Source organism: Polyodon spathula, chromosome 15, assembly GCF_017654505.1.
Source record: "Polyodon spathula isolate WHYD16114869_AA chromosome 15, ASM1765450v1, whole genome shotgun sequence".
NCBI lineage: Eukaryota > Metazoa > Chordata > Actinopteri > Acipenseriformes > Polyodontidae > Polyodon > Polyodon spathula.
In genome coordinates, this window is record NC_054548.1 from 13693685 (window position 1) to 13721108 (window position 27424).

A 27424-nucleotide genomic window follows, 5' to 3' on the forward strand; every position below is an offset into this window, starting at 1 on the left:
ATGTTTTGCTTTGACTGTAGAGGGCCACATGCTCTCTGTACAGTTTTAAACCTCTTATAGTTTTAAAGCTCTCATTATATAGTGGAGACACCTTATGTGTTTAGGACATTCTTCAGCATGTTATTGAGTAGTAGTTTCAGAATCGGGAAACAGAGCTGCCTAGCAGATATCTTGCCAATTATATATATTAAAGAAGACATATTTAAATTTCAATGGTGTTTCCAACAAAAAATAGTGAATTGACATAAGAGCTCAAGTAACCCCATTTGGTCTGCAGAGCTGGAATAACCTTATAGCCTCAGAAAATGGAAATACACAGAGGAATCAGTTTGTGCATTTTTTTTTGTATTTATTGTAATGTGTTTATTGTTTTACAAGTACGATTTATAGGCCCTTAAAATGGTGTCCTTGTTGGCGATTTGTTAAATTCATTTGAATGGCTGTTGGCAATGTGGAACTGATTAGTGTGACTCATTCTGCACCCTGGTAAGGTTAACTGGACAGTGCTAAAATTCAAAGACTCAATTTTCCAACATGTGTGCATATCAGGAGAAATTAAACTTTTCTGTCAATTCAAGCTTTAGCTTAAGTGGTTGAAAAGAAGAGCATTTTCACATTAAGATGGTGTAAAAAGACAGCTGGTATTGTTGAACACCCCTTTGAAGACAGAATTGTTTATTGGATGCAAATTCAGCTCATAAACCTGAGCTGGCCAGGGTCCAGCACAATGGATTTAAAACTAAAGGTCAGCTTTGTTACAGCCAATTGTGAGGATTTTTTTTGTATATTAAGACCCACTTTAGTGCCAAGTAGAAAACTGTTTTTTCTCAGCTCTTTTATAACATGTCATCTCCTTGTCTAATGATGTATGACTCTCACGTACCGGAGTTTCATTTCTGTATAATGGGGAGTGCTGAGGAAATGCACAAACTGCTGGCAAAAATTAAAATAAGGCAGGGGTCTTATAACATAGATAATTGACTCCAGTGCATATAGCAATACTTAACAAGATTTTAATAGCTTTGAAGGATGTATGTGAAATGGATTTGGGCATTCACTGCATACTACTCTAATTTACATTATGAGTGTCACAATAGAGCCTGTGAGTAAGTGAAGTTATAGGGCTGGATTTTTTGTTTTGTTTTCACTATTGCAAAGTTTGCCTCCTAATAGTTGTAAAGCTAGCAAGAAACAGCAATGTTTTAGGTAGACTCTGTTGAAGGAATAGTGTTTCTTCCTAGTTTTATAACATTAACAAAAGAAAGGAAAACTTTGCACTGGTGCAAACGAAAAAGAAATATGGCATATAAATATTGTTTTAAGGGACCTGTTTAAGTACTGTCTAAGTCAGTTAGTACAAGGCGGTTTGCAAAGATGTTGGCGGTGGTTTCTATAAGAGATAAAAAAAAAAAAAAAAAAAGAAAAGAAAATTAAAAAATGTGTTGAATTGTTTTTCTGTTGTATTATGCTGTCTGTGGTTTCGTTGACCAATCAACAGTTTTCTATGGATTCATAACCCAAACTGGATTCGTTAATAAACAATATAGCAAGATGGGCCGAATGGCCTCCTCTCGTTTGTAAACTTTCGGATATATCTACCCTGCACTCCCCTTCTCTTCAAAGCCACACAGCCACTTTTAGTTAGAAGATTTGTAGAAATCAAAAGATTGTTGATATCACAGATATGTTTTAAAAATGGCGAATGGTAAAAGGCAACAATAAGAAAAAAACATTTTATATTTTATTAATGCCCAGTTAAAGTAAAAACCTAGATAAAAAGAAATGCTGTACATCTGTAACACACATTCAATCTTAGACGCATTCCAGAGCGCAGCTAAGATCGCGTAAGGGGGGTGTTGTGTGAGATAGAGGGAGAGGGAGTAGCTAGCCCTGCAATCCAGCTGCTTGCTTTAAAAGGATCTATAGTGGGACCGCCTCTAGCAGCACTGAGCTGTGTGGGCCGCCTTCTGTGGAAAGTTTCCATGGGGGTCTCTGAATACAAATGTCACTCCATTTACAAGTTAAATTTTCACACAGAAGGAGCAAGACAACATCTTCTTTTGTGAGTCTGGATCCCTTAACACGGTGGTAGTTCTGCCATTTAGGAAGCTGTTCTATACATTAAGATATCACCGAGCACCCGGTTTTTAGGAAAGCATTAAAATTTGAGCCCAGTTTGCTTCTAAGAGTTAGTGTTGTGTCTCTCGTGTAAACCTGCAAACAAGTGTGTGTTCTTAAACAAGCTCCTGGAAATCTGAACTTGCATTGGTGAGTCTGTTTTTACTTACGATATAGTACTTTGTTTCTAGTCAGTTATTGTTTTGTTTTGTTTTTTAGTTTTTTTCCATGTCATACAGACAATGTTTTTATGTAATAAATGTTCTTCAGAATATAAAGTAAGTTGTCATAGTCACTTTATCAGTGTTTTGTATTCACTGGAAACATTTCTAAGTATCAGTTTAGTTTGATGTTTTGGATATTTTCTTCTTGGTATAGTCCCATTACCATTAAGAGTTGTTTACTTATAAAGATAATTGTTGAGACTGTGTTGTCAAAGTTCAGCTCAGGAGAATGTGTGTTCTGATATGCGAGTAAGACCATGCTCTCTGAGATGGTAGTGACTGAGGAAATTGGGATGCTTCACATAAGGCAATAAAATGACCATTAAAGGATATGAAGCAGAGGCTACTGATTTGTATCATTGGCTACCTCTGGGAAAAAGTCAGAACAATAATAATGGAGTTGACTGCACAGCGATGACTGTCCTGTGTAGATACAAACGGTGGATGCTTTCCTGGTTGCTGACTAGACACACTATCAACATAACTGTAGTGTTCAGGATTACGTGTTGAATGTATTCCTAGAATTATAAACTAAAAAGTCAGACATTGTCAATTGTACCCACAGTGTTTAATGCTTAGCACTAATCGTTTGACTTGGTGTCAAACAAAGGGGCACACAGGGTACAGTGATTCAATCTCGGTATATCTGCTGTACTCTATGTATTTAAGTAAATGTGCAGTAAGTATGTGGGTTGATGTCTTTTGAGGGCTGCTTGTTGCCACTGGACCATAAATAGTTCAGAGTCCTGTTAGAAAACTGAACTGACATTGAGAGGGAAAACGTAGAGAAGAATCTCATCCATTGTCTAAAGAAAGTGGAAGCTTGAAGCATGTGTTTATAAAACATGAACAAACAAAAAAAGCAACTTGGTTTATGTTTATGCAATTATTTAATATTCTTTGTTATATTGCTGGAACTTGGGGCTCCCAAATGGCGCATCCGGTAAAGGAAATGTGCAGGATGCGCCCTATAGCCTAGATATCGCCAGTTTGAGTCTGTGCTATTCCATTCCGACCATGGATGGCAGTTCCCAGGGGGCGGCGCACAATATGCCAAGCGCCTCCCAGGAGGGAGGGCTTAGCTCGGCTCACCGCACACCAGTAACCCCTGTTGACTGGCCGGGCACCTGCAGGCTTGCCTGCAAGCTGCCCAGAGCTGCGTTGTCCTCTGACACTGTAGCTCTTGGTTGGCTGCATGGCGAACATGCAGAGGGAAAAGAATCGGTCGGCTGACGGCACACGCTTCGGAGGACAGCATGTGTTCGTCTTCATCGCTCCCTAGTCAGCGCAGGGGTGGTAGCAGTGAGCTGAGCTTAAAAAAATACAATTGGATATGTCAGATTTGGAGAAAAACGGGGTAAAATCCATTGGCGACTACTACATTTTAAAAATAAATAAATAAGTTAGTATTGATGGAACTTAATATTTTAAGAAATATGTGATTCAGATTGTGATTTAATTTGCTAAACTAACTGCTTGTCACTCTTGTCCTTAAAAAAACAACTTTTTGTTATTTGCACTGAATAGCAGAACTCAAGTCACAGCAACACTATAGACACTATCTAAAAACTACTTGGTGCTGTTTTTAGATTCCTTTTTTCCCCGGGGGAAGTGTGTCTAACATTGCAAGGCTTTTAAGATTGCTTGAATAATCTCCTCCCCCCATGGAAATAGTGTGACTGCTGGAAAGTTTTCTTTGATTGATCAGGTATAAAACCTAGATGTGTTGTAGAATTTCAACAGCTGTCAGGTCAACTGAATCTAATCTGTTTTGTCTTCATGCAAGGATTAAAGCAGACATTGCTGATTTATTCAGGTCACACCCAGTCCTACAATGCTACTGTTATGAAAGTGCATTGCTTTTTTTTGTTTGTTTTTGAAGATTCAAGGTTTTGACTGCTCAGTGTTTTTTTGGAATTCTACCCTTTTTGAATGGGAGCTAGTTTACACTCAAATGTCCAAATATAATTTGCATGTAGTGTTGCCTTTGAAAAGTAACTAACATCTGTCCAGCTTTTCGTTTTGCAGAGGTTAAGTGCATCACCCACGTATTTTCCATAAACATGCAATTATATAATTAGATGTAAATGTAGAACATGTGTTAAAGTGGGAAAGAATCAAAACATCTGTGGCACAGAAGCAAATCGTATTCACGCAAAGCACTATGTGAATGAGGTTTGTTTTTGTACCAAATTTAATAGAGCTACTACTAGGGCTGTGTTCAAAGGTTCGAAGGTTTGTTCGCTAACCAGGAATCTGAAGATAGTTCTAAACCTTTTGAAGGTTCGCCAGGCAGCATTCACACACTGTAATTCTTTTTTTCTCTGTTAACAGAAACCATTTGACAACGTGTGAATACTATGTCACACATTAAATGTCACTCACATTCAAAATTCAATCTTTTGATTTGTATAATGTATATTACTTTAATACTAACTTGCTGTATTAAAACCCACCACCAAATCGTTATAAATAGCAACTCTATATGACGTCACTGCGATGCATTAGAGCAGGGTATATTATGGCAAAGCACAGGGTGGGGGGGATTTTTTGTTGTTAAATGTCCATACGACCAAAAAAAAAAAGAATGCAAACCGTGCAAGCGACCTTTGATGTATAAGCACCACAACCAATCTCCGGGTTCACTTGACAAGCGTAAGTTTATATTATTATATCTGCTTGGTACGGTGGTTGTTAAGTAAAGCTTTGTTATGCCTTCGTCAGCTGCAGGTATTTTAATTGGCTGCAGTAAGGTGCTGCTGCAATGCATACTACTGTACATATCACAAGGAGCATCAATTAAGTGTACGCAAACAACATGTATTTTTATTTAAATTATATGTAATGTTTTTTAAACCATGTGAAATGTTTTATTCCAATGATATGGATTACCTGTAAAAAAAAATTAAAAAAGAATATCTATTTTCTGCAGGGAAAGGTCTCATACCTATGGGTATCATCATGTACAACCTAAAAGATTAGACCTGGTTGATTTTTTGATTTATTTTTTTTGGAGGTGTAGTTTTTTTTTTTTTTTTTTTTTTTAAATTTAATAAGTATTTTATACCTTAGTAGTACTTGTTGAGTAACAGATTTATTTGGGGTTTTTTTTCCATTGTGTTCAGATTTATATATAACTGTTCAGATATATGGGCAACAGATATTGGAACTAGCTTTGATAAGACACATCACATGTAACCTGAGGAGGGGGAGAATAATTGTTAATCACAGAACATGAGACTTTGGGAGTGACCCTTAGGGTGTCTTCTGTTACTACGGTATGTAACAATGAGGATACAAAGATGAAAAAAAAAGCTCTGTGAATAGGGCTGCTGTTCTATTAGAAAAACATTAAGTTGGCTAAGATATGTCTCATCTAAAGATGAGAGAAAATGACTTAATCACTGTTGACGCTGCTACAGCTGAACTCTGTTAATCCACTAAGAAGTACAGCTTAGCACCCCGTTTTAGATCACAGATTGCACACTTTCACATAGTATGGAAATCTGAATATGATAAGCTTGTGCTGGCTGCGCTTGACTCATGACAATTCGTTGCATGGTAACAGTAGAATCAGATCACATTCCTCTATGATCCTCAGAGCAAAAAATGTTTCCTCCTTAATCTTTTGCTTCTCATTAAAAATCTCTGCTGCATTAAAAATATAATGCTGCTGTGTATATGCAGTGCCTATAGTAAGTATTCACCCCCCTTGGACGTTTTCACAATTTGTTGTGTTACAACCTGAAATGATGCATTTAAATGGGATTTTTTTTCCTTTGGTTTACACAACCTACTCAACATTTTGAAGAGGCAAGAGAATTTTTATTGTGAAACAACAGTTATTTAATTAAAAATTAAAAAACTGAAATATATTGGTTAGATAAGTATTCACCCCCTGAGTCAATTCTTGGTAGAACCACTGTGAGTCATTTGGGGTAAGTCTCTACCAGGTTTGCACATCTGGATTGTGCAGTATTCGCCCATTCTTCTTGGCAAAATTGTTTAAACTCTGTCAAGTTGGATGGGGATCGTTGGTGGACAGCAATCTTCAACTCTTTCCACAGACTGTCGATCGGATTCAAGTCCGGGCTTTGACTGGACCACTCTAGGACATTCACTTTCTTGTTTTTAAGCCACTCCAGTATCGCTCTGGCTGTGTGCTTGGGGTCACTGTCCTGCTGAAAGATGAATCTCTGTCCCAGTCTTAGGCCTTTTGCAGACTAAAGCAGGTTTTCCTCAAGGATTTTCCTGTATTTAGCTCCATCTATTTTGACCGCTATCCTAACAAGCTTCCCAGTCCCTGCCGATGAAAAGCATGCCCATAGCATGATGCTGCCACCACCATGCTTCACAGTAGGGATGGTGTTACCCGTTCTGTGTTGGGTTTGCACCAGACATAAGGCTTTGCATTTAGGCCAAATAGTTCAATTTTTGTTTCATCAGACCACAGAATCTTTTGCCACATCTTTTCAGAGTCTCCCACAGGCCTTTTTTGCAAATTCCAAGCAGGATTTTGCATGGACTTTTTTCAGAAATGGCTTCCTTCTTGCCTCTCTTCCATACAGGCCAGATGTGGAGTATTGTTGACACATGGACAGTTTCTGTCATCTCAGCCATGGAACGCTGTAGGCTTTGTTGTCATTGGCCTTTTGGTGGCTTCTCTGACCAATGCCCTTCTTACCTGGCTGCTCATTTTGGGAGGACAGTCTGTTCTTTGCAGATTCTGGGTGGTGCCGTATACCTTCCACTTCTTAATGTTCGACTTGACTGTACTCCAAGGGTCTTCATGGTAGTATCTTTGCTTTGAGTGCACTACCCAACTGTGCGACCTTACAGAGACAGATGTATTTAATCCGAAATCATGTGAACCACTTTTATTGCACACAGATGGACTCCATATAACTTATTGTGTGAATTGTGAAGGCAGTTGGTTGCACCTGAGCTTATTTAGGAGTGTCATAGTAAAGGGGGTGAATACTTATCAAGTTTTTATTTTTAATTTATTTGTTTTTCACTCCCCGACCCCACCCCCCGACCCCCCATTTTTTCACACATTGAAATTGTTGAGTAGGTTGTGTAAATCAAAGGAAAAAGAATCCCATTTAATTGCATCCAGATTTCAGGTTGTAACACAACAAACTGTGAAAATGTCCAAGGGGGAGTGAATACTTCCTATAGGCACTGTAAATATATTAATAACCCAGGCTGCAAGACAGTCATGGTCATGTGTGATATTTTCAAATTTTTGGTTCTTGCTTGTTATTAAGCCTCTGGTCTTTTGAAAACATATGGTAAATGCATATGCTCCTGAGGCCTAAAATAGGTGGCTATTTTGTGCATGTGTAGTAGGAGCCAAAGATTTTGTTGATTTGTTTGGTGTCTGAAGCATCCCAGACTGCCAGCGTGACCAGGAAAGGAATGGCACCACTGTGTTAGTTAAGTAATTGCAAAAGTCACAAACTGCTCTGTCTGTGTAGCTGGAAACTACTGGTTACTGGGGTTATTTGGGGTAGACAACGGCTGCAGATGATTGTGAAATAAACCAATACATATGCACAGCAACTTAAACTGTCTAATGTAGGTACCAGGCAAGTTGTATCAACCATTCCTGCACGCATGCATACCACAACCTGATATGGAATTAGATGCATGTGTTTATCATTTTTTAGATGGTGGTGCATTTACTTACAAAAGACATTTATGTTTCCAGTTGGATGCTATAAGTCCATGGCTGAAATGAGAGCTGGCTCAAGGGGAAATCTGCTAGTTATGTTGATAATATATGAGTGAATCATATTTTCAATTCGTATGTTGTTGATCCTCTAAGTTGCACACACGGATATAAACAGCAAAATAAAGTTTGTATTTGTAGAATGAGACAACAAGGTGGGTATAACGGGGGGGTGGGGTGTTAAATGTGTGGGTCGTCACTGAGTAATAATGAGTCAGACACAGAGCATTGGGTGTTAACACACCGTACAGGTGCAGGTTTAATTAACACACAGGTGCTGCCACTGGGTACCAGCAATGGTAGCCCTGTCAGATTTAATAAAGAAAACAAAGCTAAAAATAAACTGTTAAACACACAAGGCGAGCACTAGCCTCATAAGAGACATCCTGCTCCAGGACACTACTACACCACAAAACCCTCTCCATACATATTTGGATCAACATCTCCTAAACTTACCTACCGCTGTCGCTCCCTTGTGGTAAATAGTAAAAGCCCAGTGTTGCATCCTGAGAGCTCTCACTGTAATTTCAAATACCTATTAGTAGAATCTCTCAGATTAACTAAAAAGCTAACCGTCAAGGTGATGAAAACCCTAGAAACCTTTTAATCTTCATAGCTGTACTGAAACTTGCTGGGTTTTCTGCTCTTTGTTGAACTGCTGTAGTTTTGGGTTGCTTTGGTGCAGCTGGATTGCGAGGTTATGTGCAGCGTCCTGAGTCAGTTTAATTAAATAGCAGCCTTGTCTACATAGTGGAAAGGACTGAACTTCGAAACCCTCAGAGGGTCAAATGCTGTTGAGCACACATTGATCTAGTTTCATATCTCAAAACTGGTTAATAATAAGCTACTGTATTCGTACAGTTTCTAAGAGTTTTAAAAGGAACCCGGATTAAACGATAAACGAGATGAAAGGCTTTTTAAATGTGCCCTTTACATCGGAGGATTGAATTAATGCTCTGCCACTCTGTGCCTCACATCTTGTGAGTTTGGTATTGTGCTTTCATTCTCCCAGCCCTTTGGGTTGTCTGGAAGGTATAAGAATTAGATTTTTTTGCAACAGAAGTTTGCCAGGTTTTTTTTTTTTTTCCTCCTCCTCCATAACTGCTGCAGCGAAAAAAAAAAAAAAAATTCCATTCATAATCCAGCAATAACAGAGTACACAATGTAATTTCATGTTTCTGACCTTTTGCTTCTACAAAATAAACTTTAGTTTAGGTGAAGCTTGTATGTTTGTTTCTTTGCTCGCAGGAGAATTGTAGAGCTTTTGCTGCTGTTCTCCATGTTTGATAAGAACAAATATTCTGTATGTTTGATACGACCAAGAACCTGCATGAAGACAAGGCTCACATTTTAATATTGTTCTTTCTTCATTTCCCTGTGAGGGCTGAAGAAACTTGGTCAGAGCATAATCAGAGCTACGTAAAGCAGCACGAAGTGTTTGATACAGATGTGCACACAGACAAAGCATTGTTTGTTTTAGAACAGTTTTTCTGTGTAGTTGAACATCGGACAGCTTCTGTTTTGCTCCTGCCTTGTTTGGAAAGTAACTAATTCTTAATGAATGTTTTTTAGATTTATCCTTCAAGACACTTTGTGGCTTTTTGTGTGCTTGGTTACAAGGTATATGTTGAAAGGTGCAAAAATATATATGAATATACAAGGCATTTAGTGCAGGTGATTAAACAAAGGCTGTCCTTCGATTAAATAGGTCAGGGACCCCAGCTACAAATGTGTTGCGTCTGATGAAGATGCTTTAGTGTTTTTGTTTTCCTTTCTCATGGCTTTGTCTAGTTTCACAGTTCTGCACAGTGAACACAAGTTTGTTCTCATACCAATACAACGTAGTGCTTCACCTATGGAGAACTTTTCGGACCTCATGGCTGGCCTGCCAACTGGCAGCTTCTCTATATTTCTAACAGGAGCTGATCTTGGTGTTTCCCAAGCACAGGGTGTTTATACTGTACAGCCACTCGGCCACGTTGCGGTGCTGCTGTGGAAAACAAAACCTTAGCTGCAGAACAGTGGAACCAGGAAGGTGGAATTACCAAACTATGGGCAACCTTGTGCTGTGCCTCCCACCATGAGTCTTAGAAGACTGTTACTGATGCCTGTCTGATTTGTTGCGACGCCTTCTTGTTTTATCCACCTCTCTATATTTCTTTTATCATTGAAATATTAAAAATAGCAGAACTCAGCATTTTTACAGGAAAACGACACTTCTGGACAGATGTTATCCTTCTGGTTAGGGAAGATTTTTTCGTTTCTTAAGTTTATCTAAATTAAGTTGCACCCGTGTCCCCTTGCAACATGCTTCGGTTGAGAGATGTCTGTCATTTACAGGCAACAAGGCTTAAAATGCGTACCTAGTTATAACCTACTGTCCTACTCACCAGTTGGTACCTATTATGCCCATGTTTAAAGTTGAGCTTGCAAGTCGCAAAACAAAGTGGCAAAGAAGCTTGTGTAACTGTAGTTACAAACCAACAAAAATATTAAAAATTACTTTGTATGGTTTCTGGTGAGGTACAAAGTTTCAAGTTACTGGTCTTTCCTTGCTAACTATACACAGTGTTTAGCTGAGCAAGTGCACTGTAGTGGGTTTTTTTTTTGTTGTTTTGTTTTTTTGTTATTTGTTTTTAGTTCCCACAAAACTTCCTCTAGAGCTGAAACCACACTCTTAATAAACTATTTTTTTCTGAGCAATGAAGTTAAGAAGGAAACCGGAAACAAAGTCTAATCCGAGGTGATCTGGATCTGCTTTTTGTGTGTTTTGAAATTTCGAGGAGTCAAATATCGGTAATAAAATCCTTTCTCAACATAACCAGGGCTAGTGTTACAACCTTTAATTGCTTTAATTTTGGCCTTGAGGCCTGAAGGAGTCATTTTGATACGTATTGTATTAATAGCATTGTATTTTCTACATGAATGATAGGGAAGGAAGGTATAAATAAAGGTGAAGATAATCTGTCCACAGCTTGTTTTGATCTGAACTCCCGGATTTGTTTGTGATTTAAGTGGCAAAGTTGTTTTGTTTTTATTATGTTTATGCTTTTCATTTGGTTTAACTTAAATTAGATGCCTCAAAAACAACTGCAGTTTCTACATGAGACAACTGAGGGGTTGATTTGATCAACTTTTTATACACTGCTTGGAGAAGCCACAGCTTGATTTTGATTCATAGTTTACAGTGTTTGGGAATCACCCTCGTTTACATCAGCTACCTATTCTTGGTGATCCTGCGATAACCCTTAAAATTTGGGGGTCAGTGAATTGCAGGGTGATTCTCCAGGGGTCTAAAATTATCCTATAATATGTGTCACTTCTTCTGGCATGGTATTGGTTAATGAAGTCACTGCTAAACTTGGAAAGTTGTGGAAATTTAATTCATAAGATCCTGGCCTGTTAAACCCTGAAAAGTGTTTTTGTGTAGTCATATTTAGGTCATCCAGTGTGATATAATTGTCTTTGGAAAGTGTCAATGTTTTAAATACAAAGTGTAGAAAATGGAAATGTACACTGCTGTGGAAAACTCTTAGACATGCTACATTTTTCTACTCTGATGCATTATGAGCATCAACAATTTATTCAAAGCCTCCACTAGTGTTTTCTATTATTCTAACAACCTTGACTTGCATAAAGAAGGAAATGCATTGATATTCAGGTATTGACACCCCCCCTAATAACCTTGCACAGCTTTTTGGGTCTTCTAGTCCTGATTTTGTCAATTACAGATGATTTTTCTCTGTACTTGTTGATTATGCTTCAAATACCACACCTTGAAAATCAAGTGATGCGAACTATTTCACTCAGTGTTTTTCCTTCTTTATGCAAGTCAAGGTTTTTATAATAGTAGAAAACACTAGTGGAGGCTTGGAGTAAATTGTTGATGCTCATAATGCATCAAGGTAGAAAAATGCAACATATCTAAAACTTTGCACAACAGTGTGCATGTTCAGGGCTTTATAACTGCTCATTCTCAAGGGTTGAAAGGAAATACATGTAGGTGACTAACGCTGTCTTCTGTTTCTTGTTTCTTGCAGCTGTATGACAAGATCAACACAAAGTCCTCCCCGCAGATAAGGAATCCCACAAGTGATGCTGTACAGAGAGCCAAAGAGGTGAGCTGGCCAGTGCTCTCATTCATACTGATGAGAACAAATAGGGCTAATAGGGGCCTTAAGACTAATTAGCATGTGGTAGGAGCTCAGCTCCTACATCGACAAACATTTTGGTCTATTTTCTAAATGTTTACTCCATCTAGTCGTTGATAAATGAAATAGAGATATGATTTTGAAACGATATGAAATAGATGATAATTGTGTTTTTTGCATGAAGCACTCTACTTGTACAATTGTTTTCAATGTGATTGGGAAACCACACGATTAATTTCTCTTAACTGGGGTGATCACATTTTTTTCTATGGCATGCAGTCAGAATCATCTTTCAGATTGCAATGACGATTCTATTGTGAGAATAAAGCATATGACGTTTAGAACGTACTGTGTTAAATGCTAAAACATGTTTTATAATGCAAAGGCCTGATTGTCTGGTACTGAAGAAAGGCCAGGTTATCTGAGGGGAATGAGAATGAAGCTTTAACCTTAGCACTGGAACTAAAGTCATGGCACAGTCAACTTCATAAAGTTAAAATTACATTTTTCATATATCCATTTAAAATGATTTTCAGTAAATAAGGAAGCTTGTAAAATGTATATTTACTAACATAGATTAAAAAAAAAAAAATTGTAAAATTGAATTTAATGAAACACTAATCTGCAGAAAGGTTCCACGCAGAGCAGAAAAAAAAATTGTTATCTTGTGAGTTATGATGATTTTTTATTATTACAGCGCACTCCATTTATAAGAATCAGCCGCATATAGTGATCAAAACCACTGGGACAAAGTCATTCCTATACTATCCTGTGTAAAACAATCTGCTAGTAAGAATCAAGCGATCCACATAGAAGAATCATTTCTGGGAAAACTATGTGTAATACGATACGTGATCAAGTGGAATGACGTGTACAGCCAATAAAGCTGTTTTTGAATTTCAGCACATCTCGCTTGCTTAGGCACATATGCAGCATGGGTGCAGGAAACACTGCATTGTTTGTAATCAAACGGTGATGGCACCACTGCATTGTGCAGGTATGTTTTTTGTGTTCTGTGTCAGTGAAAAAGTTTTTCAGTAAAGTGAATACACATTCATTGAATACATTCTGAGTATAGCAGTGTTACTGTGTGATATGCATGTAGAGGGAGTGGGATTGCGGTGCGAGGGAGAGGAGGAGGAGAGGGGGGAGAGAGAGAGAGATTGCAAAGCTTTGCATCTCCACTTAATGAGAAACTGTGATATTTGCATTGCAACAGAAAATGAGGAAGCCACAGATGATTAAATGCAGTGGTAGTCCTGACAGTAAAATACTGTACTGTAATGTCATTTTAATTCAAAGACCATTACACGTTACACCACACTGCAGTTAAACTAGGCATCCTTACGAGACGATCGCTTCTCAAGTATACTGTAGTAAAACAGGATTCTGCAGCCTTGAGTAAACATAATCATGATCATATAACAAGTTGCTTACCCACAAGGACTTGTTTTGATGTATTGTCCTCAGTGACTGAGCACCATTGACATTTGTATGCTGTAGTTAAAGTAATGACGCGCTGAGGCGCTTTTGCTAGTTGTAATGTGACGTGGCTGAGGGCAGTGTAAATGATCAGGCTGGAGTCTTGATTTACAGTTATAAAACCGATGTTGGTTTTATTTTTCTTACAGTGCAGTGGGGAAACAACAGCTAATAAAACAAACAAACAAAATAAACCTTGCTTTCAGTTGGAGAACGAACTATGCAATACTTCATCCTATGCATACATGCGGGAACTCATGACATTTACTGGTCAATCTGTTACACTGCAGGGAATAAAGCTTTCATTCTTAACCACAGTAATCATATCAGTCCTCTTTTGAGAATCAACTGCTTGTAAGAATCAATGTGATTCTTATAAACGGAGTGCACTGTACCTCCCAATCTCTACTATTACCTGACCTCTGCTGTACATAACTTTCCTAAATGCAAGACCACGGCTACTAACCGGTTCCACTAATACAAAGCTTTCAGCAATAAAGCACCTATGCCATTGTTACTCTTCTACGTCATTCAGTCACTAGCAGCAGTCAACCGTATTAGATCTTAATATATTATCATTGATAAAGATAAGGAGCAAGTGTATAGTCTGAATCTATAAGGGGGGGGGCATACTCTAGCAGATTTATTTTACTGTGGATGTTTCTTCATCACAGAAGAGACTGTTTAACAAGAACTGTCTTCAAGTTCATATTGAACAGCTGTAGCATGTTATTAATTATGACCTGAAAGATGTAGTAATGTGCACCCATTCATGCTGTGTTTATTCTGGGTTTTTAGCTTAGTAAAAATACATAAAAAGCTGTTCATTTGGCCATGGGTTTGACAGCATTTTTTTTTTTTTTTTTTTTTTTTTTTGCTAGAAATAGTTGTATTTCCTTAGTTGTACAGTATAAGCCTCGCTGTGTATTCAGATGGTTGTTAATGTAACTTCTACCATTTGCAGGGTGAGTTTTATGGCATGCGTGAATTATTGATAATGATTTCTGGGGTAAAAAAAGATCTCAAGTTTCCTTTTGCACTCTTTTTCCTTTCTACACTTCTGACCCACAAGCAATACTGAAATGCTTAAAAAAATATCTTCTGCAAGTTACTATTTTCAAAATGACCAGGGTGATGAGCAAAACTAACCAACTACCTTTGACTGATTCTTCTTGATTTGGTTGACCTAGATAAAGCTTTACTAACATGACCTGTCTTTTAGCGATTCATATCATCATTGTAGAGTTGGTAGAAAGCACTGTATAATTCACCTGTGTCTTCTTACACTAAGAATTCCACCGAAGACGAAGCCAGCGCAGCTTTGAAACATCTGGAATATGTAAGCCGGGGCATTTTAAAACTTTTAACTTGTCAATGTTTTTTTAAAGCATTTTGGTATTTTATGTGGGCAGAAAAAAGACCAGTACCACGAAGTGTACAAAAAAAAAAAGAAAAACAAGAAAAAAGTTGTTCTATATTTAAATAGTGCTGCACGTAGCTATCTTTTTTTTTTGTTACTTTTGTAACAAATCTTATCAGTTCGACAACTAAACATTGAGTAATATACGGTCAAAGACCAGGACTATATGGAGTGAATCAGTAAAGGTAATAATGATCAATCCCACATGTTACAATGAAACCCCTCAGCAATACAGAATGATTTCATGAGAAAACTCGCTTGATCATAAATGGCTGTGGTTCACATTTTTTAATACCACTACCTTCTTTGTGCATCATGTGATCATTTTAAGGTCAGTTTGATGCAAGAAAACTAAGAGGGGGGATTATTTGCTTTCTATTTTGCTTCATGTGATAGCTGAGCTTTAATAACCATCTATGCACTGTATAGCTAATAGAAGCTGAAGGATAGTTCAAACTCTGTATATTTTGCAGGTACTGGAAGAGATTTCATGTTACCCAGAGAACACTGATGCTAAAGAACTAAAGCGGATCCTCACACAGCCCCATTTTATGGTGAGTTCAGCACATAAATGTATTGGGTGTGAAGTCCAGTACAGTTATGTCAGAGTTGATTTATTAAATGTCTTTATTTACATGGATATCTTAAAAAGATTTAATACAAAACACAATATTCCCTTTTGCATTATAAGGCAGAAACATTTAATATAGTCAATTTTCATTAAAACAAACTGACTAGACGAATTTCCTGATAGTACGCTTTGTTTTGGAGCCCTCCCAGGGGGGAAAAAATTGACTAAGTGAATTGCCGTAGTTTTAACATTGAGTGTAAAGAATATTGGGAAATGTATTCACTTGCATCCAGATTAGCGCCTCTGTTCTGTATTTTAGTGCTGTTTGGGGACTGCAGATCCCATGATGCATTTCGTGTAGTCTTTGTGCTTATGCAAAAATGTGCATTATCCATGCAGACGAAAATGGAGGTGTTGAAAGCAGTGGGTAATGCACTACCATACAAGAAAAAGAAAAATGTTGCTGCAGATTTCAACATTCCCACAAACACTTTATCAACTGTTCTTAAAAGCTGGGGTAAAATAATAATTACTGTAACTTCAATAGAAACTGACCTATGCATTTGTCTTAGAACTTGATAATAAGAATTACTGATAAGACTTTATTTGCTGGTCCCTTGAAATTTGTATTAGTGAGAATTGACTGCATTGGTTATCTTGGGGATATGGTTACTTCGAGCATGAGGCACAACCAGACATTTTGTGTGTGTGTGTTTGTGTATATAGGTACCTCCACACAGATCACCAGAAATAGGTTCTTGGTTTGAAACAAACTGTGTGGTAATTAGCTTGTGATGCCAGTGGTGCAGTGAAGAGATTTATAGGGGTCAAAAGCTGGTGGATTCTTTAAGCTGATCTGCGCTGCTGAATCTTGTCACTCCATTCAAAAGCTAATTAAGTACATGTTAGTTAAGGATTTTTTTTTTCCATTGCGATACAAAGTGTTTACCCTGATCTAAATGCAATAGTGATAACTTTCAACACAAAAGAAAATAATCACTAACCAACAGTGTCACCTGCTAAGCTCCTAAAGATGCAACTTTGTCTTACATTTTTACACTGCACTGTTCTTTAATAAGCACTCAAACTGGCGGGAGACAGAATTAAAGGAATTCCCTTAGCCTAGCTACCAAATAACAAAGCAGCATGGGGGAGAAAGGGTTACTTGTACAGCCCCCTAAAGAGTTGTGGTTGCATGGTGATGTCATCACAGCCCTCCTGCCAGCAGTTTATCTCAACTGGTGGGGGAGGGGAGGGCAGGGGAGGTGAGGGAGGCACTGTCAGGTACAGGCTGGTGAAATCCCAGGCAGCTTGTACAACTGCTGAGAGTCCAACAAGATGAGGAGGAGAAACAGATTGGAAAGTGTATGTGAAGAGAACAGGGTTGTGCAGACATCCCCATGGCCTAGGTGAGAACGCAGGGGCATTTCCAGTTCCTGTAATATGGCTAGCTGTGTTGGTTCTTTGCCAGGCTTCTCTCCTCCTGGTTTTATACAAGACCGTTTTTTGTTTTTTTTAGTCGGTAGGGTTTTTTGTTTTTGTTCTGTATATAGAGTTAATTAAAGATACTATTTAATTGTTTGCTGTTTTGTGGCATCTTGTAAATTGCTTTTAGAAAGAATAAAAAACACATTGAGGGGTAGGCGAAATATAAGTGGGGAAAGTAAGTACTATAAATGTGGTGACTTAACTCAGGTGTGAGACAGTGGGTTTTGCTCCACAGAAAGCTTTGAGGGCTTTTTTGATGCCTACTTGGGGATTTCCAGCACTTTTTGTTATACAGATAATTATAGATACACTTAAGCATATGGACAGACCCATTCTGTTACTGCAAATCGCTTCTCTAAAATTAGTGGATGAGGCATGTGCACCATGATGTCCTTTTCAGCATGTGCAAGTCCAATGCCAGTATTGTCTGCATATCTCCAATTGATTCATAGCTATAGCATTAAGCAGGGGGAGAGCTGTGCTTTTTGTATCCCAAACATTTATGCTGCATTGCTTACAGATGCAGCGCTCTCTATGGACTGTTTTCTAGCTACTGTATATAATTGTGTTTTTCCAAACACTTCCAACCAGACAGACAACCAGCGAGTACACTGATGACAGAGTCAGCCTTTGAGCCCCGTTTTTAAAACTTCAGTGCGTTGACATCGATGCTCAAGCCACTCTTTTTTTGGGTTGTTGCAAGTGCTTGGAGAAACAAAATCATTTCTGCTCAAAAAATAGACCAGACCAGACTATTTAAAAATAGTTAAGTTGGGAAAAATGAAGAGAAGCAGCCAAAAAATGATAGCAGGTTTTTTTAAAACAGTTATAGGACAGAAATTAAATAATTTGCATCAGTTACACTATATTTGAAATGTGTGTCTACACCTTTTAAATTTCAGGTTTGAATAAAATTGTTGCTAACCCAGTATTGGCTCGAATTCAGTCTCTCTTCTCTGTGCTGTACTTTTGTTTACTATGGAAAGACTGCAGCAGAGTCAGATCTCAGATACAGTAGCTTTCTTTACCCCTCTCCTAAAAAAAACAGCCTGGTTGTCATTACCTTTAGGCTGAAATGAATGGGCTTTCAGAGGAAGTTCTCTTACCCACAGTCTTTTAAAGACTATACATCTTTATAGTTGTCGTCGTCGTCGTCCCCCCCCTCTATCAACATATAGTGCTTGGGCTGCACTTGTAAGTGAGGTAAACCCGTTCCATATGGGAAGACAGGTTTTCTAGCTCAGCAGGATACTTGAGGAGGGCATCTTTTAAGAGTGATCATTGGCACATTCCTCCTCGGGGCTGGGACGGAAGGAGTGGGGAGATCACTGAGCAGGCTGTCAGCCAAGTGCTGCTGGATAAGGGCTCACATTGATTCATTTGTTGGCTCCAGACAGAGCCCTGTAACTTCCTGTGACAAGACTGACTGTAATTCATTAATCAATCTGCACTCAGAACTGTTAGCTCAGCTGGAGACTTTTAAACATCAGTGGCTAGTTACATAGAATACTTTGAGAAATTACCTTGGTTTTTCTTTGGTTATTGTGCTGCAGAAACCAACGTGACATGTTAGTTAATACTTTAGGTAAGGGAAACTTATGGTAAGGATTATGCTCAAACTAACTGCATAAGCTTTATGCAGTCGGCTGTGGAGGAATTTCAGCGAAGAGGAAGTGGTGGGAAAGTTGATATATTGTTTGAAATAGCACAAGCTGCAAAGGGGCATGTTACAGGACAAAGACATACTGTTTGTGGGAAATGTTGTGAGTTCAATTCACTGGATAACACAAAGAAACAACCAGGACTACAACACAGTATGGCTAGATAAAGTCTTTGTGTTTCTACTCTGTGCTTGTTAATGTCACACTTTAATGTGCAACTCCAATGAAGTGTTACCTTGTGGAAAATCTTGGTGTGTATTTTGAAGTATTATTTTATAGCCATGTAGTACAGGGGAAATTCGAGTCTTCACTATGTACAGGGGAGCTTCAAGTCTTCACTATGTGCGGTACCTTTGAGTCTTCACTATGTACCGGAGAACATGTTAACATGTTATTCCTGTTTCTTGTACCACTCAGGCCTTACTGCAGACCCATGACGTTGTGGCCCACGAGGTTTACAGCGACGACGCGCTGAGAGTCACGCCTCCGCCCACCTCCCCCTACCTGAACGGAGACTCCCCGGAAAGTGCCAACGGCGACATGGACATGGAGAACGTCACCCGCGTGCGCCTGGTCCAGTTCCAGAAGAACACTGACGAGCCCATGGTAAGGCGCTTGAATCATGTTGGCGTGGTGGCGAGATCTAGAAGCATTAAAAAATACATTAAAACAGAGTTCTATAAATGTGGGATTTAAGTAATCGGGGGGGACCACTGTAGAACTTAAAAATGGGCACCTAGATTACTGCTATTACTGCCCACCCACCAGGTTTAAGACAGGTGGACCTTCCTTCGAAGGAGCGTTCTTCTCTTTATCCATGATTCCGAGGTGACGTCTGGTCCGCCGCAGGGATTGCCTGATTGATTAGTGCTATAGTAAAGGCAGCAACCCGCCTCACTGCACATGAATATTAAAATGATAGAGAGATTGGGCTGTATGTGGTCAAAAAAACAACATTTTGATACAGATAATTACATTGCATTAAATTGAATGTAAAAAGTAGTATCGCTTGCATTGAGGCTGTTAGGGTAAGTCATTTCTTTTCACAGTGGTAAACAGTTTTGCCTTCGTCCACAAGACCTGTTGAGTGTGAAGGTTACAAGTGCTTATCAAATGAAATGGCTTTCTTCCTTATCTTCTCTATTATTCATGTTTTTCTTTGTTTGCTCTGCTAAGTAATCCATCCGGTTGGTATTATCAAAAGCCTTTCTGTTTACCCCACATTCCAGTTGTTGAGAGAGCCAGTGGTACAGAAATATAATTTCATATCCCAATTATTAGACATACCAACTTAAAGCCTGATATGTTAAACTATAGCCTTGAAGGACGCAGCCTCTGTCCCCTTGCCTTTAGTGCAGTTACTCAAATATTGTGTATGAACTTGATCTTTTAAGATGTGTTCACTTCTGTAAAAAAAATAATTTAAAAAATCAAACTATAGGTAAAGCCAAGTAGACAAATGTTTGGGCTAGTGCTTTAGTTTGTGTATCCAACAGTATTTTCAATCTAATAAACAGTCAAGTATTTTCTCAAATGTTTTTTTTTTTCCTCTTCCCGCCCCCCCGCCCCCAAACAGGGCATCACTCTAAAAATGAATGAACTGAACCACTGTATTGTTGCACGAATAATGCATGGCGGGATGATCCACAGGCAAGGTAAGGGCTTGATTGAGTTGTTTTGGGTCAGTTTTGATTGAACGGTCCACATATAAAGCAAAGGTGTATTGAAACATTTTAACACAGTGAAGATGGCTGAAGGTAAGCTGACAGATGAGTGGAGGGGTTAGACAACAGAGGTAGGCGAGATTGCTTGGGCGATTGACGGCCCCATTGGAATTTGTAGGTCTTAAGGGAGATTCGAATTGAGTTTGAATATGAAAGCTAGGCCAAACTTCAGATCTGGCATGAAAATAGGAGGCTGTGAATTAGTATCTCTCTTACTCAGGCAGTAAAGTTCTTTACAGTAGGCAGCTGCATTGAGTTTGTGTGTTTTTGTATCAGATCTTCAAACTGCAGTCCGTGAGTCTGAGTAATCATAAAAGTGCCTGTTGCATTGTCACAGTACACCTGTACTACCATGGTTACCAGGACCCTGGATATAAACTGCTTTACCAGTCAGACACTGCCTTGTTTACATAGTAACTGGGCTAAGAGAGAGAAAGATATTGGACTGTTCCCTTTCAAGTAGGGAATGTTAACCATTACAAAACGGGTGTTTCCCATTAATACACCTGAACCTCAAAAATTATACCAAAGACTCTCGTCAGAGGAGTGTGACGTGGCTGCTGCACCTCCCCCGTGAGCATAAAATAGCTACGCACACTGACAGCAACGCCATTTTCCTTTTCAGCTGGACCTGATTACATCAGAGAATTGAGAAGTATTATCTTTCTTTCTACACCTTTATTGCGCTATTTGCGTTATGCCTGGGTCTTATCCCTGTGACACATGCAAGCCAGTGTGCCTGTATAGTTCCGAGCAGGCTTCGCTGACAGTCCAATTACAGACGAAAGTCACCAAAGCTGAAGTGTGAAATGCAAAATATTCCTCAGTGTGTCAGGACAAATAAGGTGCTTCTCCCTCGGTATCTTTATAAAGTTGCATTGTTGCTACGGTTTGCTTAATCCACAGGCAGACATTCTATTGAGTTTGTTTACATTTACAGTCTCAACTTTAGAAAAGCATGCCACACACCCTTATTTTTGATATCTGCATGCCACCACTTTACTACAAGGACACGTAGTCTGGCTCCTGCTACTATATGCAGAATTGGAATGCTATTTTGACTTCTATTATTAATTCAATTCATTCCTATCTGTTTGTCGCACACTGATTCTCCGTGGCATTCCTGATATGTGGAAGATGCACGCTGGTTTTGAGAGAGCAAAGCTGCAAGTCTTCAGTCTATGGACCAGCAGATAGGCTTGTTTGGAAATGACATCTATTTGACTGGCAGTGGAGAGCGCTGTTTTTCAGCGGTGAACTTTTAACTGCTGCAGTTGCTAATGGGGTAACCCTGTGAGCAGTAGGGCTGGAAGAATTTGTATAGTGGGGGTGCTGAAAGCTATTGAACAAAACTGCCTGTGAGTATGATGGTGCACCTCTCAGTGGGTTATCCTTGGGTAAAGAGGTATCTCTGTTCTTTACAATAAAATAACCAATATCGTTTTATAATGAAGCCCGCTCCTGCTCTCTCTCTCTCGACTTGCCTCACAGTTGCACGTTTGCCAGAGTGATAACAAGCTTGTACTCTCTTCTTACCTTCTAGGCACACTACATGTCGAGGATGAAATTAGAGAAATAAATGGAATCAGTGTTGCCAACCAGACCGTGGAACAGCTTCAAAAGATGCTTGTAAGTAAACAGAGTGAGTGAGTGCTTGTGTCTGGATCTCTTACTTCTTTTAAAACCAAACTCTGGGTGACAAGAAACAAAAGTGGAATTAACAGGTAAAACTATCAGCTCCCATTGACACAGAAGTACGCTGTGGAGATATCAATCAATCTTTATTTTATACAGCGCCTTTCATAGTGGACCACCAATTCAAAGCGCTTTACAAGATGCAGTAACAACAAGAAAATCCATAATACTTTAAATACAGAGAAATACATAATACATTCTATACAGTAAAAAGAAAACACAAAGCATAATACATTAACCCTTTGCAGTCCATTCAGCACTTGTCAGATGCGTCAGGTCCAATTATTTTCACATGCGCTGTTTAAAATTTATTTGGTAGGTCTTGAGTTGATTTAAAGTGAGCAACAATGGGAGCATCATGCACCAAAGCTGGGAGAGAGTTCTAAAGATTCGGAGCAGTGAAACTAAACGACCGTTCTCCAAGTATGGCGCACTTTTGCTTGGGGATAACAAGCAGGTCAGAGTCAGAGGACCTCAGCTTGCGGGCAGGGACATAGCGGATCAGCAGGTTGAGGGGGTACTCGGGACCTGTGTGATGAAGGGCATTGTAGGTGAGCAGAAAATAATCCTGAACTTTACAGGTAGCCAGTGCAGCTGAGCAAGACATGGGGTGATATGATCACATTTTTTTACATCTGGCAGCAACGTTCTGAACTAGCTGCAGTTGGTTTATGGTGCATGATGGGAGACCACCATATAGAGAGTTGCAGTAGTTGAGACGAGAGGAGACAATGCATCCAGCATAGAATGCAGACTGCATGCATTGAGATAGGTAAGAACATCCAGAAGAGACATGTTCCAGACATTACAGTATACTTTTGAAGGCGGTCAAGAAGAATACCATGATCTGTGGTGTCAAAAGCGACTGTTAGGTCAAGGAGGACAAGCACAGAGGGAGCACCAGCATTAAGCAGAAGATTATTCACAGTCCGGAGTAGAGCAGTTTCAGTACTGTGATGCAGCCGGAAACCAGACTGTAGAGATTCAAGCAGATTTTGTTATCCATGAGATGTTTTATCAGCTGACTGACTACAGCTCTTTCGAGAGTTTTTGAGATAAAAGGGAGATTAGAATATTAAAAATAGTCAGATTAATTCAGCAGACTTCCAAGTACTATGTTGCTGACTAAAACTAACAATAATAGAGCATCTGCATCATTTTTGAGCAATGTGATCCCTACTGGAGGTATATGCATTATCTGACAGACGTTTTGGATTGACAAAAGGAGAATTTGCATATTGTTTCATAAACCTGTTCATAATGTACAGAATGTTTTTGTTGTTTGGCCATTTGTTTTCACATATTTAAACTCTGTGATCTCTTTAAACCAGATGTCTGTATTCCTAAACTTATCCAGCCGTACGTCTGAGATTCCAAAGGTTTTTGTTTATGTAACTAGTTCAAACGCTGAACCTGGAGGCTTCCCTGAGTGGTTCACCTGGTAAAAGCACTGGTGTGCTGGGTCAGGGGATCACAGGTTATACAGAATTGTCTTTCTTTGTTGGGGATTCCAGAGGGAGCATCACTTTGGCTCCATTGATCTTGAATGCATGTTTGGAGGGACACTTGCCGCACAACCTGCTAAGCACTCTATCACTAAGAACTGCTGAGAGTCTTTTCAAATAATGTAAACGATGGCAGATCTGAATACTGTTTTAAATAATCAGTAAAGGCCCCAAGGTTACAAATGTCTCCCTAGTTCATAAATAATAAATATTTATTTAAACTATGAAAAAACTTTGTAATGTTTTTTAAATTATGGCAGTATTTAGATCTGCCGCTGTTTTAGACCCCATGAATAAACTTTATGTCTTTGTAGAAGAGAGTAGGGTAAAATTGGTTACTTACTTATCTGTCGCAACTCATGTTGGAGGGCAGTGCATGTATCTGGTGTATGTGGTTTTAAGATTTTCTTTTCACATTGTAGGAAATAAATAGCTCACTAATAAAGTTGAGGTTGGTTATTAGAGTTGAGGGGAAAAAAGGAATGACCCTAAAGAACCTGTCTTCTATATAGTAGAAGCCAGTGTTTTTGAGGTGCTTTTATTTTCCAGCAATATGTAATATTTATATGAAATTGCTATGACGAATCAGTTGCTTTATACCTTTAGGTAGAGTATAGATGTTGCACTGGCTATTATTGAAGCAGCCCTGGCTGTTAACTCTTGTGTTTATTTCTTCAATTCTGTTTGCCATTGATCCATTGTAGAAGTTTAATCTGAGAGGTATCCAGTGCACTGCTGACTTTTCAATACCTCCTTTTCCTCTTCCTTTTTGAAACAGAGGGAGATGAGAGGGAGCATCACATTCAAGATTGTGCCAAGCTATCGCAATCAGTCTGCATCTTGTGAGGTAATGGATTTAATAAGTGTGTTCATATTGTTGCTGTTGTGGGGTTGGTGGTTTTGTTTGATTTTTCAAAGCCCCTGTGACTTACTAATTGCCTGCTGGTGGCTGTTTGTTTGTTTAATGCTTTTTTGGAGACTGGTTCTGCCTGTGCTGTTACTCTCTGCGCACCAATTTTACAACAAAGATACCGGAACCCTGGGAGATGGCTGAACCTGCTCAGCCCCATCTCCATATCCATGTAGTAACAAACATACCATTATCCGCACTGCCAGGAAAACGCTATGTGCTGCTTACACGCGTCCAAGGAGGTTTAAATACCAGACTAGCACAAGTTTTGATAGTATTCTAGTCCAGCATGTTTATTGATTTAGAGCGTGGTGTTCTTTATCAAGTTGTCTACTGCTGTAAGTTTAATGTTATTAATGCATTGGTGATGGAGTCAATTGTGAGCCATTTTACAAAAGCAATGCAAATTCATCCATTTCAGAAATTGCGTGTTTTTATTGACGCATAACTTTCAACTGCAGTTAATGACAATGATATTAACTTAGCAGTGCTAAATGTAGGGGATTGTTGTATCCCTTCACGTTAGTGCTTACCATACTTTGTATGGTTCATATCTTTAATAGAGCTTTTTGCCTTCATAAAAAAATGGGATGTTCTCAATTGCTGCTGTTTATCTCCACTTAGTGGCTATGGGGGGAACTGAATGATGTTAATATTAGAAAAAACAACTGTATTATATGTTCCCTTCAGTTTTGTCCTGGTGACCTTGTCTTTTTGTTTTGTTATGCAGAGAAAACCCTTAAGTGGCAGGACAACATTTGTGGTCAGGGCCTAAAGGTGAAATAACACCCAGTACAAAATAAAGTTTTTTAAATAAAGTGTAAAAAAATAAATAAATAAATAAAACATTCAAATAGATCTTGAGTAGTACAGATTTTTTTTTTTTTTAAGTAGCCGAGGTGCTCAATCTTTGAAGCTGCAGGTAGCGCCAGGAGGATTCAAGGACTAACAGTAAAATGCGCAATTAAGCCACTGTTCCTCAGGAGCAATTAGTGTGAAGTTAACATTGTGTTCTGAAAGCACCCTGCACATGATATTTTTTCAACTCATGATGAAGACCAGCAGCTCCCTGAAGGTGTAGATATGTAGATGCCGTTAGACTAGGGTGTTCCTAAGCAGGACTAAACTTCAGGACTTGTGTTGTGCTTTTACTACCAAAGTCAACAGATCATCAGGGTACTGTATTTGGAGAAACACAAATGTCTACTAAATCATAGTTTCAAAGCTGCCTTTTCTGATACCTACTTAAGCCTAGTACGGTATGTACCGTTTTGGCTTCTGTGTTTGTTTTATTCCCAGACTGTTGCCGCTGTGTGTTATGGTTGACTGCTGTTCTCTTGTTACTGAATGTTATGTCTTATTTCAGAGAGAGTCCCCCTCCATCTCCAGACAGTCCCCAGCTAATGGGCACACCAGCATTAACAATTCCGTTTTGGTAAGGCTTCCATTTCCAGTGAAGAAAACAAAATCCAACCTTTAGTCGTTGGTGCTCATCTGTCATTGTTTTTATTTTAGTTTCATGTTTTATTTTCTGTGTCTGATGGGACTTCTTTTGAATACCGGTTAACTTGAGGGGTACGGATTTTATTTTTTAAAACAATTATTGTACCATTTTTTTGTTTTGAACTTTAAAGATGTGTGAGTTCGGGGGGGTGATTATACTATGGATCATTTTGCATGTAATTATTTCATTGTAGCCTAAGAATCCTTCAGGTCATGGAGTGCCCAGTGTTTTCTGCAGGAGAGCTCTGAGAGGAGTGGTGTTGTTTCTGCTATCTGAGTTCTCAAATTGGTGTGCCCTCTGCTGTTGTGTTCCATGTTTCACTTGCACTGTAAAGGCACTGGCCTGGCAATTCTATATAAAGAGGCTGCGACTTCCTATGCATTCCTAACGAAACTTGGGCCAGCCAGCATCTTCAGCATTAAATAAGGTGACACATTGGTGATAAATTACTGCAGTAGGGAAGGAAGCGGCTATCCTTTGTAAAAGCATTACATTATTGCACATCCAGAGATTCATGTCAAACTGTGTGTGCCCTTTGTAGTCAGTCATCGCTGGGATGTACATTTAAGAATATCAGAGTGCTTCATGTTTGTGTGCCTGCAACTGCTTGGCAGAATATATATATATATATATATATATTCAAATCGCAAAACAACTGAACAGTCCTTAAAGTGCCGCTAACTTTTTCCAAAGCCAGTGATTCAGTGATAACCATTGGAATATTAAGGGTTTGAGTATATTAAGGAATCTTAATTTTATAATGCAATTGAGATAGCGTGTTCTCCATGAAGATATGGTTTGGTGCTGAAGGTGTTGGCTTCTTATCTGCTTCTTCTAGCTTGCTGCATCAGTGATCTGTCTGGTGTTCTTTAGCGCATTGATGCACTGCAAACACTGATCGTTGTCAACTGTGCACAGTTAGTTTGAATGAAAATGCGAAGACATGCTGCAAGTGTGTTTTTATTTCCACCTCAGTAAACAGTACATTTTTTTCTTTCATGGGTTGACTTTATTCTGCAGGACATTCCATTAACTACCCAACCAAAAGGACGACAGGTGAATAGACTTGTGCAATAAAACCTTTTTCATTGTAGGCATACTAGCTGTATGTAGTTAGCTCACCCACTCCCCTTTCCATTTCATACTTTACTGTATGTGCTACCCTTGCAAAAGCATGATGCATTAAAGCTTACTAACTTATTTTTCTGTTATATCCATTAACAATAGGCATAGTGTA

The 27424-nt window shown here is 38.9% G+C and overlaps 1 protein-coding gene across 11 annotated transcripts in view; it reads left to right on the forward strand.

Moving 5' to 3' along the window:
• The window catches only part of LOC121327851 (peripheral plasma membrane protein CASK), a 155274-nt gene that overhangs the window by 115152 nt on the left and 12698 nt on the right, over nucleotides 1-27424 (forward strand). For 2 of the 11 annotated variants that reach the window (XM_041272118.1, XM_041272119.1), the window contains 9 exons: nucleotides 12117-12194; nucleotides 15001-15048; nucleotides 15603-15683; nucleotides 19267-19455; nucleotides 20426-20504; nucleotides 22117-22202; nucleotides 24552-24620; nucleotides 26050-26118; nucleotides 27208-27243. In XM_041272118.1, coding sequence (XP_041128052.1) covers nucleotides 12117-12194; nucleotides 15001-15048; nucleotides 15603-15683; nucleotides 19267-19455; nucleotides 20426-20504; nucleotides 22117-22202; nucleotides 24552-24620; nucleotides 26050-26118; nucleotides 27208-27243 — 735 coding nt within the window. The remainder of the gene's footprint in view (nucleotides 1-12116; nucleotides 12195-15000; nucleotides 15049-15602; nucleotides 15684-19266; nucleotides 19456-20425; nucleotides 20505-22116; nucleotides 22203-24551; nucleotides 24621-26049; nucleotides 26119-27207; nucleotides 27244-27424) is intronic. The other 9 variants (XM_041272121.1, XM_041272122.1, XM_041272126.1 and 6 more) reach the window with 7 other exon arrangements.